Genomic DNA, 14,172 nt, shown 5'->3' on the forward strand with positions numbered 1-14,172 from the left:
AAGTGGTTGTAACACTGGTGTAAATAATGGCAGCAGTAATGATGGAAGTAGTAAAAAATAACAGTCATGACAACAGCAATGTCAGTGGTGTCAACAGTGGCAGCTATAATGGCCACACTGGATGGAGGCTGCAGTAGTAATCTCAATGTCAGTGGATGCTAAAGGAATGATAACAGTGTGAATTACATTGATTTATTTAGCAGACACTTTTCTCCAAAGTGACTTCCAATGAACTCCATGTAGTGGTATCAGCTCACACACCTTATTCACCAAGGTGACTTACACTGCTAGATACACTACTCACACTGGGTCACTCACCCATACATCAGTGGAACACACTCTCTCTGTCACTCATACACTGTTGGTGAACCTGAACAGCATATCGTTGGAGTGTGGGAGGAAACCAGAGTACCTGGTAGAAACCCACACAGACATAGGGAGAACATGCAAATTCCACAAAGACTGAGGGGGGATCAAACCCACGTTCTCTCATACCACCCAGGCGCTGTGAGACAGTAGCGCTACTTGCTGTGCCACTGTGCCATCTGTGAATATATATGTTTTTCTTGAAAGAATGCACCAGCTCTGCGGTTACAGTAGCATTACGGTAGAGGTACAGGGAATAGCTGTGCCATCCACATGAAGAAATTGAACCACTGTGGTCTCGACTGACAGGGACGTTATCCTGCTGAGTTTTCCCCATGCAGGCGCCCAGACATAGGACATGTATTGCACTGTATCAGTTTTCACATTCCCTTTCAACATGAAAACCGTGAAAAGAGTAACAACACACACCTTTTACTAGGGCTTTACATGATGAATATTCTGCACGCTGAAACCTAACACACACACTTTATCAGTTGTAATTCTGGAAAAAAGACAGATTGGTCAGCTGGAAATCCACCAAGGAAACTGAGTAACAATTCAGTTTTTGCTTATTTTCGTACTATTGTTAAATGAGGGATTATGTGGTTAAAATTATGTGGTTATGAAAATTGTTCTATAAATTGGAGTTTTTAAGTTTAAGTCCAAAGAATTGCATTGTATTTTCTGACAAATAGAGATAAGTAATATAGTAGGTGCTTCTCCTAAGTATAGCTGAAATAACTACTGAATAATTTATAGATTCACTTAAAGCACATCAGCCCTCAACTGCAGCCTGTGCTCCTTTATCCATTTTACTCAGCCTCCTTGTTAAGGGATGAAATGGTGTGAGCATGTGAGGAAGTTTGTTCTAGACAAAACACTGGACTAGAAGTGTCCAGGCGACCTTCGAGTCCATCATTGTGTGGCCTCAGTGTTGAAAATTCAGATCCACTTTCAGTTCTTCTCCTCAAATCATTGCCAGCATCAAAAAAAAAAAAAAAACAGAAAACTCAACAAAGAGTCACTCATGACCTTGAGAAAAATATCCTGTGTTGGTACGTGTCTCCCAAATTTCCAACTTGGCATGTCAGATGGTCTGATGGCTTTCACAGGCAGCCTTTCTCATTCTGCACAGCTGATCAAAGCACAAGGCTCCAGCAAGATCAGCTCATAAACTTTCACTAGCATGTGGGTCAGAAAAAAAAATAAAACCAGGATCGAGGGAGATGGGCAAGAGAAGGTGATATGTTTTTCTTCAATAAGGGGATCCTGATTTGCCTGTCCAGAAGATGTGAGGTTCTCATGAGTGCGCAGTCCAGCCCACATTTCTTTCACACTTTTACTCTGTCGCACGTGGACAAGGCTGCCTGGAGGAGGTGTGGCACAGCAAGGTCACTGACTCATTGACTCATGGAAAACAGTGATTAGAAGAATAACCTGAGCTTTGCAATTGGCCCTTTGGGAAGTTTGAGCCATTAAAGACAGAACCCATAGATCATGATCCACAGATGATTCATGACAGATTTGGATCTGTCTGTGCTTTTAATGGCTGATATAAAGGAGATGCCCAGATGTTCCAAAGGTATGTTTTCTTTTTGGTGTACCATAGCACATTTAGGTTTTAAAAGTTTACTTTTGCTTGCAGAGTTTTTCTTACGTCTTTTTCTCAGAAACTGGTGATTGTAATACTGGGGGGGCGGGGGGTCAGATCTCACAAAACTGGTCAATATACCCCAGTTCTAATGAACCAGCCAGTCTGGGTGCTGCACACCCATCACAAAAGAACAATTTCAACATGAAAAATAGAAAGTACATGCTCAAAATGTTGGGTTCATAGCAAACCTGAAGCTGGCTATTTCAGCCTAGATTCCATAGTTGCAACCCACTGTCTTTATAGATTTCAATGTTCTTATACAACCCTTGGGTAAGAAAAGAAACTATTTTGCAGGATCATTTCTATAACCCAATAATGAGAGTCAAAGCAAAACAGACAACAATGCGTTTTGTGCCACTCTGAACCAACACAGGTTACTTTTGGCTCCAGTTCTCGAATACTTTGAACGGTAAAATTGTGAGGTAGCGAGAAAGACTACTATGGTGCACCAGCACTGGGGGCAAAGCACATCCAGCAGTGCAGGAGAGGAGTTCTGTTGTTCTACCATCGAAATATAACAGGTAAGGAAGAACTGCACAACTGAGGAACTGTGCGTTCTGAGCTGTCATCTTTTAAAATTTCTAACCTCACAAAGACGAGAAAGAGATGGGTTCACACCGTAGTAGTACTGCCTTTCTTTCCCAGGTGTGGGAAGGCTGTGTGTATAACTATCCGTCTGGAAGCATTGTTTGGTTTCCCAAACATGTTCTACTGCTCTTAGCCCAGAATTGTCACCCTTGTGCTCTGTAACCCCAGGTCCTAATGGTTTCCTTAGACAGGATTCAGATAGAAACATTCAAGGCTTTCTGTGTGCGATTCTAGTTTTTTACAGCTTAGTCAGTGCCTTGTTACCTTACTTTGCATCTTTCAGCCTTCAGAAATCCTGGTGTCGTTCCCTGTCTTGTAATGAAACCCAAGTTGGTCATTAGAATGGGAACTGAAGTCCACACGGCCAAGTCTGTGCATTTTAGCTGGTGTGCCACAAGCTGACTAAGCAATCTCCTGGGGTGCATGTGAGAGGATATCCTGAGAGCAGGAGAAACAGGCACCGGGGGGAGTGGGAGTTGATGCTCTTTGTGTGTGTGTGTGTGTGTGTGTGTGTGTAGGTTGGGGGAGCACAGGAAGGTTAACATAGGTCATAGTCTTGTTGAACTCAACCAGAGGTCCCCTTTGGCAACATCACGTCACCATGATGTTACCTAACACATGGGCTGGTTTGCAACAGTCAGGAGAGGATGGACCATGTCATGCAGCATAAGACCCCCCACCTTCCCGAAAGAGACAGACAACAGGGTCCCGACCATCATGCTGTGTGTTGGGCCTGCCCTCTTGGTAAGAGCCTCCCATGCAAAAATCAATTTGCTAATGGCTTAATGCGTTTACACATGACCGAGATTTACTGTGTACCTCATTTCCCTAGGAGAGGAGGATAATCTGGTTTGCTAACACAAACACGAAGGAAGCTTACTTATAACATCGATTTGCGATGGAGAAGATGCAAGGAGTATTCTTTTTTTATTTCTCTACTTTAATTGCTCCCATCAAAAAAATATGAAAAGCTCATCATAAAATGGAATTTTAAAAAAAAAAAGGGCGTGATGCTCTTTGCGGGTGAGAGTGCCTGTGCCCTGTTCTCGAGGACTCCATTTGTCACGGACACTAATTTAGCGAGCTTGTGTTATTGAGCGGTCATGGAGGAGCTGGAGAGGACAAGGCAGGCAGTGTGAGAACAACATGAGGATTGTGGCCTATATTACACATAAGGTAATATAAATCACAGTGCTGGCTCCACACCAGGCGAACCATGCAATGATTATTTAACCCTAGCTAATCAGTTTGTGAGCCCCCCCAAATCCCCTTTCCAGCTGTTAGTTTTGTCAAGTAAATGCTGACAGATTTTAACTTTTTTTTCCAACCCATTGACCCACCGTACTCATGATGGCTCCTGCATTTTAAGTGAAGGATGTTGTCAATAACAGTGAGCCTCGGTTGTGTTGAATAAGACCCAATCTATGTCGATATTCTAATTAAAGTGGCTCTAATTAAAACCAAGAGGGCGCTTGAAATGGCAGCTGCAGTCCGGGGTGAATTTTGGCTCGGGTGCCATGTGCTGACTCTGCACACGGCCGCTTCCGGAGTTCTATGTGTCACTGACCCAACATCAGAGTGAGAGGATATCCTGAGGGCATGAGACCTCTGCTGGGACACCACAAAAGGTGTATGCATATGTGTGTGTATGTGTGTGTTTGTGTGCGTGGACTGGAAGTGGACCCAGGTTTCCATTTCTCCTTCATGGGACTGAAAGGTGTCATTGTGTTTGCTGATATATAGGTGTGGATGTCCTGCCGATAGACGTGTTCACATCCATAGCAGGGAGCAGCTAGTCCCGGTGGTGCCGGCTGTTTCCCGTTCCGTCCCGGAACACGGTGCCGGGATTCCTGTCGCCTTGGCACCCGTGCAGAATGGCAAAGTCCCTGTCTGCTGCCTGTTTGCACGTTGATTGAACACAGAGGTCTCTGAAGTGACATCCTTTTGTGCTCCTCAACTGAGGTTAGAAGAGGGCCAGCAAGTCCTCGGTGTTCAGAGCTTTTGCCTCAATAGTGCCCCACTGTGGTCCACACCGGGGGCTGCGACCAACTTAGTCCTTGTCCTGCTGTCTATTGAGGTGGGCAAACATTCATTAGCAACGCCAATACAGCCCGGCCATCCAGCATCTCTACCTGACAGCACAGCTGTTTCGCACCGTGGGAGCTGTGCATTCCGGTGCCGTCGAGCCGCTGCTTAGACGCCAGACAGCCGAGTCCTTCGCAAGTCCCCCACACAGCTGCATGAACCCCAAGACTCCCGCCTCCGAAACGCAACACAGCTGCTGTTCTCACCCCCCTTCTCAGCATTCCTTCCTCCTGTACACTACGCCAGGCGCCGCACTTGCTGTCTGACTACATCAGTTGTCCCTCTAAAGGTCACTCGTCTTTTTCCCCGAGGGAGTGTTTGCAGCTCCCTGCAGTCCTCTTACCTCTATACACCGGGTGTAGCTACTTTTCTGAAAGACAGACACATACATACATGCAGCACCTCAGCCTCACAAAATACATCACATTTACATTAATTTATTTAGCAGATGCTTTTCTCCAAAGCAACTTCTAATGAACTCTATCTAGTGTTATCAGCCCACACACCTTATTCACCAAGGTGGCTTACACTGCTAGATACACTACTTGCATATTATTATTAGTATTTAGTAGTATTACTATTATTAGTAATTATTAGCATTAAATACCCCCTTAGAGGGGGCGCGGTGGCGCAGTGGGTTGGACCACAGTCCTGCTCTCTGGTGGGTCTGGGGTTCGAGTCCCGCTTGGGGTGCCTTGCGGCGGACTGGCGTCCCGTCCTGGGTGTGTCCCCTCCCCTTCCGGCCTTACGCCCTGTGTTGCTGGGTAGGCTCCGGTTCCCCCGCGACCCTGTATGGGACAAGCGGTTCTGAAAATGTGTGTGTGTGTGTACCCCCTTAGATCCCTAAAATCCACTGGATCAAATGTGGAACATATAAGATACAGTGAGCTGCAGGACCTGGTGGACCATCTCATGGGATTTGGCTTGGAAACTCAACAGCATGCTGAAGCTCCATAACAACTGGTCAACTTCAAGCAAACGTGCCTTTGTGGAACATGTCGCCCAAAATGTGATTTCACATGGGACATTGCTCACAGATTGTTTTTGTTTGATTGTGGTCCAAATGTCTCCATACTATGTCAGTATTCACATAAAGGGGTCCCCTGAGTGATTGTCAGCTGTACTTCTGAATTTAAGACATTTTACCAAGTCTCTTCAGATCACTTTCAATGCTGCTTAAGATCAGTTTCTGGTAACAAAACATGAAATTCAGATTTTTTAGGCCAGTTGTAACATAAAACTATTGTAAAATAACCACAGTAGCAGCGATAATAAGAGTTACCAGCAGACAGAATATACAGTGGCATTTTACAACGTTGTTGTATCAGATGGATGAATTGCGGTTTCTTCACCAATATAGTAGTCCCACCTCTCGCATAACTGTTGACGACAGTGAATGTATTGATCAGGTCCATTAGCCCTACTGTGTTTCATTAAATGGCTTGACAGTACAGATTCTAAACAAGGCACACAATTTGTGCTGATTAGGTCATGGATCTAATATCTATCTGTTTAGGTTGTGTGTGTGTGTGTGTGTGTGTGTGTGTGTGTGTGTGTGTGTATGTGTGTGAGCTCGGTTTTCCTCCACTGTACAACATCCAACTGATGGTATGTGCAATAAAAAAATAAAGCAGTTATTTCAAAATCCACTGCAACAATGGTATTAACGTCCACTTGAAACATATCATCTCTGCTGCCGCCATGAATATTTTTGGGATTTACTGGCTCTAGCTGGAAGTCGTGCTGGGAACTGCAATGACAGCAAGATTTTTACATAATGCCAACAATACAATAACTTATCCAGGGTTTTCTGCTATTAACCAGATGAGGGCCTTCATACCACAGAAGGATTTTTTTTCCATGTTTTCCAATATGTTAAATATGGGCTGGACACCAAGGAGTTCCATAAAAAAAATACAGATTCAAAAGAGTACAATTCTGAACTGTAATTTATACTGCTTTCTCTCTCTCTCTCTCTCTACAGATATATATATATATAGCTACATACATACATATGTATGTGTGTGTATAAAAGAAAATCATAAATTATATTATATATGAATACATTAATGTTTAAATGTATTTTGGGGTGAGGGAGGCAGCGGGCTTGGCCCGGTCCCACTCTCTGGTGGGTCTGGGGTTCGAGTCCTGCTTGGGGTGCCTTGTGATGGACTGGCGTCCCATCCTGGTTGTGTCCCCTCCCCATCTAGCCTTATGTTCGCTGCAGCTCTGCTCGGGACAAGCAGCCTCAGACAGTGTGTGTCCTTGTCTGTGTGTGTGTATGGTTTGGGGTGTAACATCTTGTCGTGTGTATCTTAAATGTATATTTATACATTTTAATTACTGTGAATATGTTGATTTCAGGGGGGTGCGGTGGTGCAGTGGGTTGGACCAGGTCCTGCTCTCCGGCAGGTCTGGGGTTCAAGTCCCGCTTGGGGTGTCTTGCGGCAGACTGGCGTCCCGTCCTGGGTGTGTCTCCTCCCCCTCCGGCCTTACGCCCTGAGTTGCCGGGTAGGCTTCGGTTCCCCGTGATCCCGTATGGGACAAGCGGTTCCGAAAATGTGTGTGTGTTGATTTCATTTGTTAGCATTTTACTTTATTGAAAAGTTTGTGTGCTAACTGCAATATTGTACTTCATCTAAGGTTGTTACTGTGATTTTTATGATTGCTGCCTTTGTACTCTTATTAGGACTAATGCTGTATACTTATCCTAGCATTTCAGATTGCGTTATGCAAAGACATCAGTCAAAAAATAATAGTAATAATAAAAATAATTTGAGAAACAACCAAATGTGTGTTCAGTACTAGTCCTTCTTCTTCTGCTAGTGTATCCAAAAAATGAACACTGATACAGTATTATTGCCATGTTGCAGGTGTCCCGAGTGCCCGTGGAGTGGTGTGAGCAGTATGGGACGTGCGGAGAGTGCCTGAGCTCCGGGGACCCCCACTGCGGCTGGTGTGTCCTTCACAACATGTGAGTTCCATACTGGGGGAGGTTACCGTGGTCGCGCCTCATTGCTCCCCCTATTAGAGCGTACAAAGGAAGTGGACGACACTGGCAAATCCTTCCTCAGCTTTAGAGTCTATATATGGAAACAAGACTCACCAAAATAAGTAGGACAGCTGCTATAGGAAATACTATGTATCATAAATAATTCAGTATTTTGTAGGAGTTTGTAGTACTATGACATAGAATGATAGTGGTAGTGGTACTCCTATGTTACTATGTAGTACTATGAACTACAGACATTCCCGACTTGCGATAAGTTACGTTCCGATAAACCCATCATAATTCAAAAATTTCATAACTCAGAAATGCATTTAATACACCTAACCTACCGAACATTATTGCTTCTTATTATTTAAGATTCTCAAGATCAGTGTGTGTGAAATCACACACACATTTTCTGAACTGCTTGTCCCATACGGGGTCGCGAAGAACAGGAGCCTACCCGGTAACACAGGGTGTAAGGCTGGAGGGGGAGGAGACACACCCAGGACGGGATGCTAGTCCATCGCAAGGCACCCCAAGCAGGACTTGAACCCCAGACCCACCGGAGAGCAGGACAAGGTCCAACCCACTGCGCCACTGCACCCTCCGTGTGTGAAATTATTTATTGCGAAAGTTCAAGTTCACATGCGATGGCTATTACGGCCTTGGTGTCTTCATACTGGGCAATTTTCTTGAGTTTTTCCTCAAGAGTTACTGCCTTCCTCTTCATCTTCTCACCAGTAGCAGGAGACACAGATGGGAGTTTCGTCGACATGATGGATACACAAAAGACAACGTAGATACGGGGGGGGGGGGGGGGGGAGTCTCCAAAAAATGCTGGCAACACAGAACACTGTATATTATCAGTTGTATACACTAGCAACCACATGGCAGACTGGGAGATGAGGATAGCTGCTCCTGCCCAGCATCACGAAAGAGTATTGTACCACATATCGCTTGCCCAGGAAAAAAATCAAAATTGAAAATTTGAAGTACAGTTTCTACTGAATCCGTATTGCTAGCCCACCATCGTAAAGTCGAAAAACCCAAAGTCGGACCATCTGCGCTCACGTTGTCTGAAACCACTTGTCCCAAGCAGGGTCACGGTGAGCTGGAGCCTAACCCAGCAACACACCGGGTATAAGGCTGGAGGGGGAGGGGACACACCCAGGAGGGGACGCCAGTCCATCACAAGGCACCTCAAGTGTGACTCGACTCCCACCCCAGAGCAGGACCCGGTCAAACCCGCTGCGCCACGGCAGCCCCCACTGCCTATACTATGAAAAGCAATGTCTGGACAAATGGAGTTCCATGTGTTCAGAATATGTCGTGTAGAAGGAAGAACAGGCTGTCAGTTTCTGTTCTGACTTTCTTTGCGTTAAAACGTGAGTGATGAGTTCTAAGAACGTCGGGTGTCACTGTTGTGAGGACTGCTCGTTTGGGCAGGACCCCCTTGCAGAACCAGGCCTCCTGGTGGGTCTTCCTTGCTGCTGAACCCAGTGCTGGAGGAACCAGCTCAGTACATCAGAAATCGCAAAACACTGTCCACCTGAGGCGTGTTAGCAGGTATAAAGCAGAAAGGAGCTGGAAGCTGAGAGAATGAGCTCGCGTCTAGGTCGGCGCCAGGTCCGGGAGCCGGGCACAGTGGGGTGGGACCAAGTAGAGCGCGCAAGTGTGTCGCACCAGCACCTTCATCTCATTCAGCACACGTCCAGGCTACGAGGTGCTACTACACGCAGCCCACACTTAGAGCAACGCAACGTGTAATGTTGTCAGCGGCACAGCCTGCGATCACCATTATCAAAACGCAGAGCTCTGGAGAGGGAGCACTCTGCATAAATTTACTGCACAACTGCGAGACACACTGCTTTTTACACTGCACAGAACGGCTCTTTGATTCGTATCATTGCGGTTGTTGTTTTTAACCATATTATTATTCATAATTTTTGCCATTTTTTGTGTTTTCAAGTGGCTTCCAGTTTTCAGCACTTGCCAGTAATGGGTAAAATGGTGTTATACATGTCAGAAATCAGTAAATGGTTGTAAATGTAAATTAAAGCTCACTGAGCCCCCCCCCACCCCACCCCTCGCACCACCTTTTCCTGCTTCTCCCAACTGTTCTCAACTGCCCTTTACACTTCCCAATTGTCACATTTTTCTCCTGCGCCTGTTTAACCACAAAACCCACTGTTGATTTTTTTCTTTCATCCCCGCGGCACACCGCTTCACGAAGACACACCTGCCCCCGTGTGCCCACTCAGACGGCGCTCCTCAATGCTCCTCGATACTACTCAATGCTCCTTTGATCACCCCTCGCCAAAGGGCTCCTCACCCCATCCTCTTCCAACAAGTTTATATGTTACCGCCGCGCCTGCCGGTGGCGGGTTCGGTAATTACTGAGAAGACGGCCCATTACACGTCCCAGCATTCAGAGCTAGAGCTGGGCGTGGAGCGGCACCCTCTCCTCTCCACGCTCCGCTCTGCCCTCGCTTTGCAGAGCTCCTTTCATTATTAGCAGCTGGTGCCAGAAGTGAGAGTAGCACGCAGGGTGGGTGCAGGGGGTGGGTGCTTGTTGACGCCACATACTTAGCTGAACAAAAGGCAGCCGTCAGTCTGGTTCCTGTTCAAAGAGAGATAGGCTTTCAAGCGCACTTGAGTCGCGCCACCGGCCTACGAGGGTAGCTGGCAGTGCTGGATTAACCCTCGGAGTGTCAGACCAGCCACCTCCCATAGCCTACCTGCTGCAGTCTGGGGGATGATGGGGGGATGGGGCTGACCCTTCAGCACTGATGTGGCCATGCTGGCTGCGTGTTCATGTACTGGTGGGAATTACGTCATGTTTTCTCCCACTTTGTTGGGATTACGTGCTTGGGATTATCCCTTCTACACGGCCAGAATTGTGCAATCCAGCCCTTAAACTCATCTGATTGGCAGGGTCCGGGAGGGCCAAAGGGCACCCATAGCTCTTTTACACAGAAAAGACTGTTTGCATTCTTAAAATGCCACCACACAGGCATGCTTGGGCCATAAAACAACATTTGTTTCTCTCTCATTTAATCGCACGGCAGTGAGCGAATGAGGAAAACTCCCACACAACCGCATTCCGTACTTTGACTTTCATCCCTGATTAAGTAACAGACGGCTGTTCTTTTGCCAGGTTTGCCAGTTTGACTCACTCATTAATAAGGGAATTTGCTGTAAGGCCATCGGTAGGTGTTATTCATTTAATTACTTGAAAAGTGTTAAAACAACCACTTTTGAAAGTTGAAAGAAACCAGCAATTCAAGTTATAATGACTTGATTACAATAACCCAAAGGCAATGTGTCTAAAAAATAAATACAGAACTATTTTAATTGTGACCTTATCTTTGCAATAATGTACAAATTCAATTTCATATATTTGGTTTGAATGGCAAACATTCTTCACAGTATATCATACATTTTATTTACTTTTATTCATTCAACTACTGCTTTTCACTAAATAGAAGTACACTGTTACGGTATTTACCCGTTTATACAGCTGGGTAATTTCATTGGAGCAATTCAGGGTGAATACCTTGCTCAAGGGTACAGCTGCTATCTTTGAACCTGCAACTTTTGGGTCCAAAGATAGCAGCTGTAATACTACACTCCCAGCTGTGTATTTTATGAAAATATTGCCTACTGGAACGGCCATCCAGGTACACAGGTACCTGTAGCCACAGAAATCATGCTGAACTCTTATTGCAGTGGTACAGTTTTTTGGGTAATACTCCGAGTATGTAATTGTAATATATGTGATGGTTTTTCACGTCCTCAGCTAGTTCAGCCCAGAATCAGGCCTGGTCTCTGATGTCAGATCACTCTAGGTTGTGTATAAATGAATATATTTTTAAATATGAATGTAGAGCCCTTCTGGTTTCCTTCCAGTTTGCCAGTGTACGCCCACGGTGCTCTGAGCACAGGCCATGTTTTTGTAAGCGCTCTGACTGACTTGACATGGTTCAGGTAAGCCGGTTGTCAGGGCATTGCGGGAATACTGTGAAAGTGTTGAGATCCAGCATATAGAACGGAATGGACTCATTGTGCTCTAAGACACACGCATGTTTTTAAGAGTAAAATTATCAAAGCTGGAATGTGCTGGAATTTTCGCTGGTCTCCAGTGCAACCCTCCGGCAAGCTTTCATTAACGCTTAATATGGAGCTTTTCACGGGGCTTTAACCATTGCCTTATGTGGTTTACACCATGAATATGGCAGAATCTGTCCCAGTGCATCTTTACTGTTTTCTTATGGTTGCCTATAAGAATCTGGGCACATTGCTATGAGGGCAGAGTCTTGACGAATGAGCTTTTTAAGGACAACAGCAAAGGTTTAACTGCTGTCAGGTGAACCAGGTGAAACAAGTAAAACAGGTAGAGGAAGTAAAAGAGGTAAAATTGTTTCTTTCAAAGATATGGTATGCTCTTTTTGTGTTTGCTCTTCAAGCAGTTAGATTGGACAAGCAGCATAGCTGATGACTGTGTTTGGTTTGAAGATGAAAAGTGTAGTTTTGGTGGAAGTGTTGTAAAATACTTTGCACAAACAGTATAGAGTCTAGGTACCCCTTGGAAACATGTACAATATTAATTTGGGACAAACTAGAGAGAAAAGTCAACGCAAAGCAACCTTCAAGTGTTCTACATTTCTGGAAGCTGGTGAAGAAGAGTTGGGAGTAATTTTAAAGTAATTTTCCTGCAGTTTCTCCCAACCACAAAAATTTGACTAATCTCAGAAGGACTGTTTTGCATTCTTAGTATGCAGTATTACTGGGTAGAGGAACTAGATTACCATTGTATGTGAACACATCCCTGTGTGTTTCAGAAGAGGTAAGGGGGTAATATCTCTAGTGTAATATTATAGTGTCAGTGCCCCTCCAAAGTTACACTTATGCATACTCACACACAAACGTATTAGAAACTATTTTTAGAACCTATTAGAACCACTTTGGGGGGTGTGGTGGTGCAGCGGTTTTGGCCTATGCCTGCTCTCTGGTGGGTCTGGGGTTTGAGTGCTTGGGGTGCCCTGCAATGAACTGGCGTCCCATCCTGGGTGTGTCCCTTTCCTCCTCCAGCCTTGCGCCCTGTGTTGCTGGGTTAGGCTCCGGCTCCCCACGACCCCGTACAGAACAAGCGGTTTCAGATGATGTGTGTGTGTGTGTGTGTGTGTGTGTGTGTGTGTGTGTGAAAATTTAATAGCTTGACAGCTTGGGTGAAGGTAAATTTTCTCATTCCAGCTAATAAGAAATGTATAGGAAAAGCTTTAGTCTCACAAAAATTTTGGCCATGTAGCGTAACCATGGAAATAGCAAGAAGCCATCATCTACTCCAGTGCTCTTTTCCCCTTGTGTTTGTCTTGTTTTTCTTTCTAATTATATTTCAGGTGTCTCTGCTTTTCTTGAACAAGTGTTCGTGACATTTCATCTGGCTAATATGTGAGAGCTGGATTACAGCCAAAGTGATGTCACACAGCTGTGAAAGTGAGACTTTGCTAATAGTTAGATCTTCGGAGAACTTGCCCTGATGCAAGAAAGGCAACAGAATTTATTTATTCAATTTCAATGGATGCTTGTCCTGAGCAGGGTTGCGGTGAACTGCAGCCTATGCTGGAATCACTGGAAACAAGGCAGAGGGGTGTAGGTATACCCTGGATGGGACACCAGTCCATCACATGGTAGCGAATTTATTTATATCATTTAAATTTCTTCATTTATCAGAGGCTTTTCTCCAAAGCAACTTCCAATGAACTCTATGTAGTGTCATCAGCCCATACACCTTATTCACCACAGTGACTTACACTGCTAGATACACTACTTACAATGGATCACTCATCCACACATTAGTGGAACACACACACTCTCGCTGTCACTCATACATTATGGGTGAACCTGAACCACATATCTTTGGACTGTGGGAGGAAACCCATAGAAACTTCACACAGACTGAGTGAGAATTGAACCCACATCATCTCATACCACCCAAGTGCTGTTAGACAGCAGCGCTACTTGCTGCACCATATAAAAGTAAATTTGAATTACAGTGAATTAATTTATGTGTATTAATTTAGCTGGTGCATTTCTTCAGATCAATTTACAATGATTTGCCCATTTATACAGCTTTGTAATTTCACTGGAGACATTTAGTAAGTATCTAGGTACTACAAATCTAGGTGGGACTCAAACCTGCAAACTTTAGGTCCAACATAAGCTGCACTAACCGCTAAGCTACCTCTTGTCCCTATTTATTTTTATTATTTTTTTTTACTTACTTACTTACTTACTTACTTACTTACTTACTGGGGGGTGCGGTGGCACAGTGGGTTGGACTGGGTCCTGCTTTCCAGTGGGTCTGGGGTTCGAGCCCTGCTTGGTGTGCCTTGTGACAGACTGGTGTCCCATCCTGTGTATGTCCCCTCCCCCTCCAGCCTTATGCCCTCTGTTGCCAGGTTAGGCTCTGGCTCCCTGCAATCCT

General features: G+C 45.1%; 1 protein-coding gene across 3 annotated transcripts in view; it reads left to right on the forward strand.

Moving 5' to 3' along the window:
* The window catches only part of LOC108918496 (plexin-A2-like), a 135,289-nt gene that overhangs the window by 67,469 nt on the left and 53,648 nt on the right, over nucleotides 1–14,172 (forward strand). For all 3 annotated transcript variants that reach the window (XM_018725808.2, XM_018725811.2, XM_018725810.2), the window contains exon 5: nucleotides 7,567–7,667. In XM_018725808.2, coding sequence (XP_018581324.2) covers nucleotides 7,567–7,667 — 101 coding nt within the window. The remainder of the gene's footprint in view (nucleotides 1–7,566; nucleotides 7,668–14,172) is intronic.

The sequence above is a fragment of the Scleropages formosus genome, chromosome 22 (genome assembly GCF_900964775.1).
Source record: "Scleropages formosus chromosome 22, fSclFor1.1, whole genome shotgun sequence".
NCBI lineage: Eukaryota > Metazoa > Chordata > Actinopteri > Osteoglossiformes > Osteoglossidae > Scleropages > Scleropages formosus.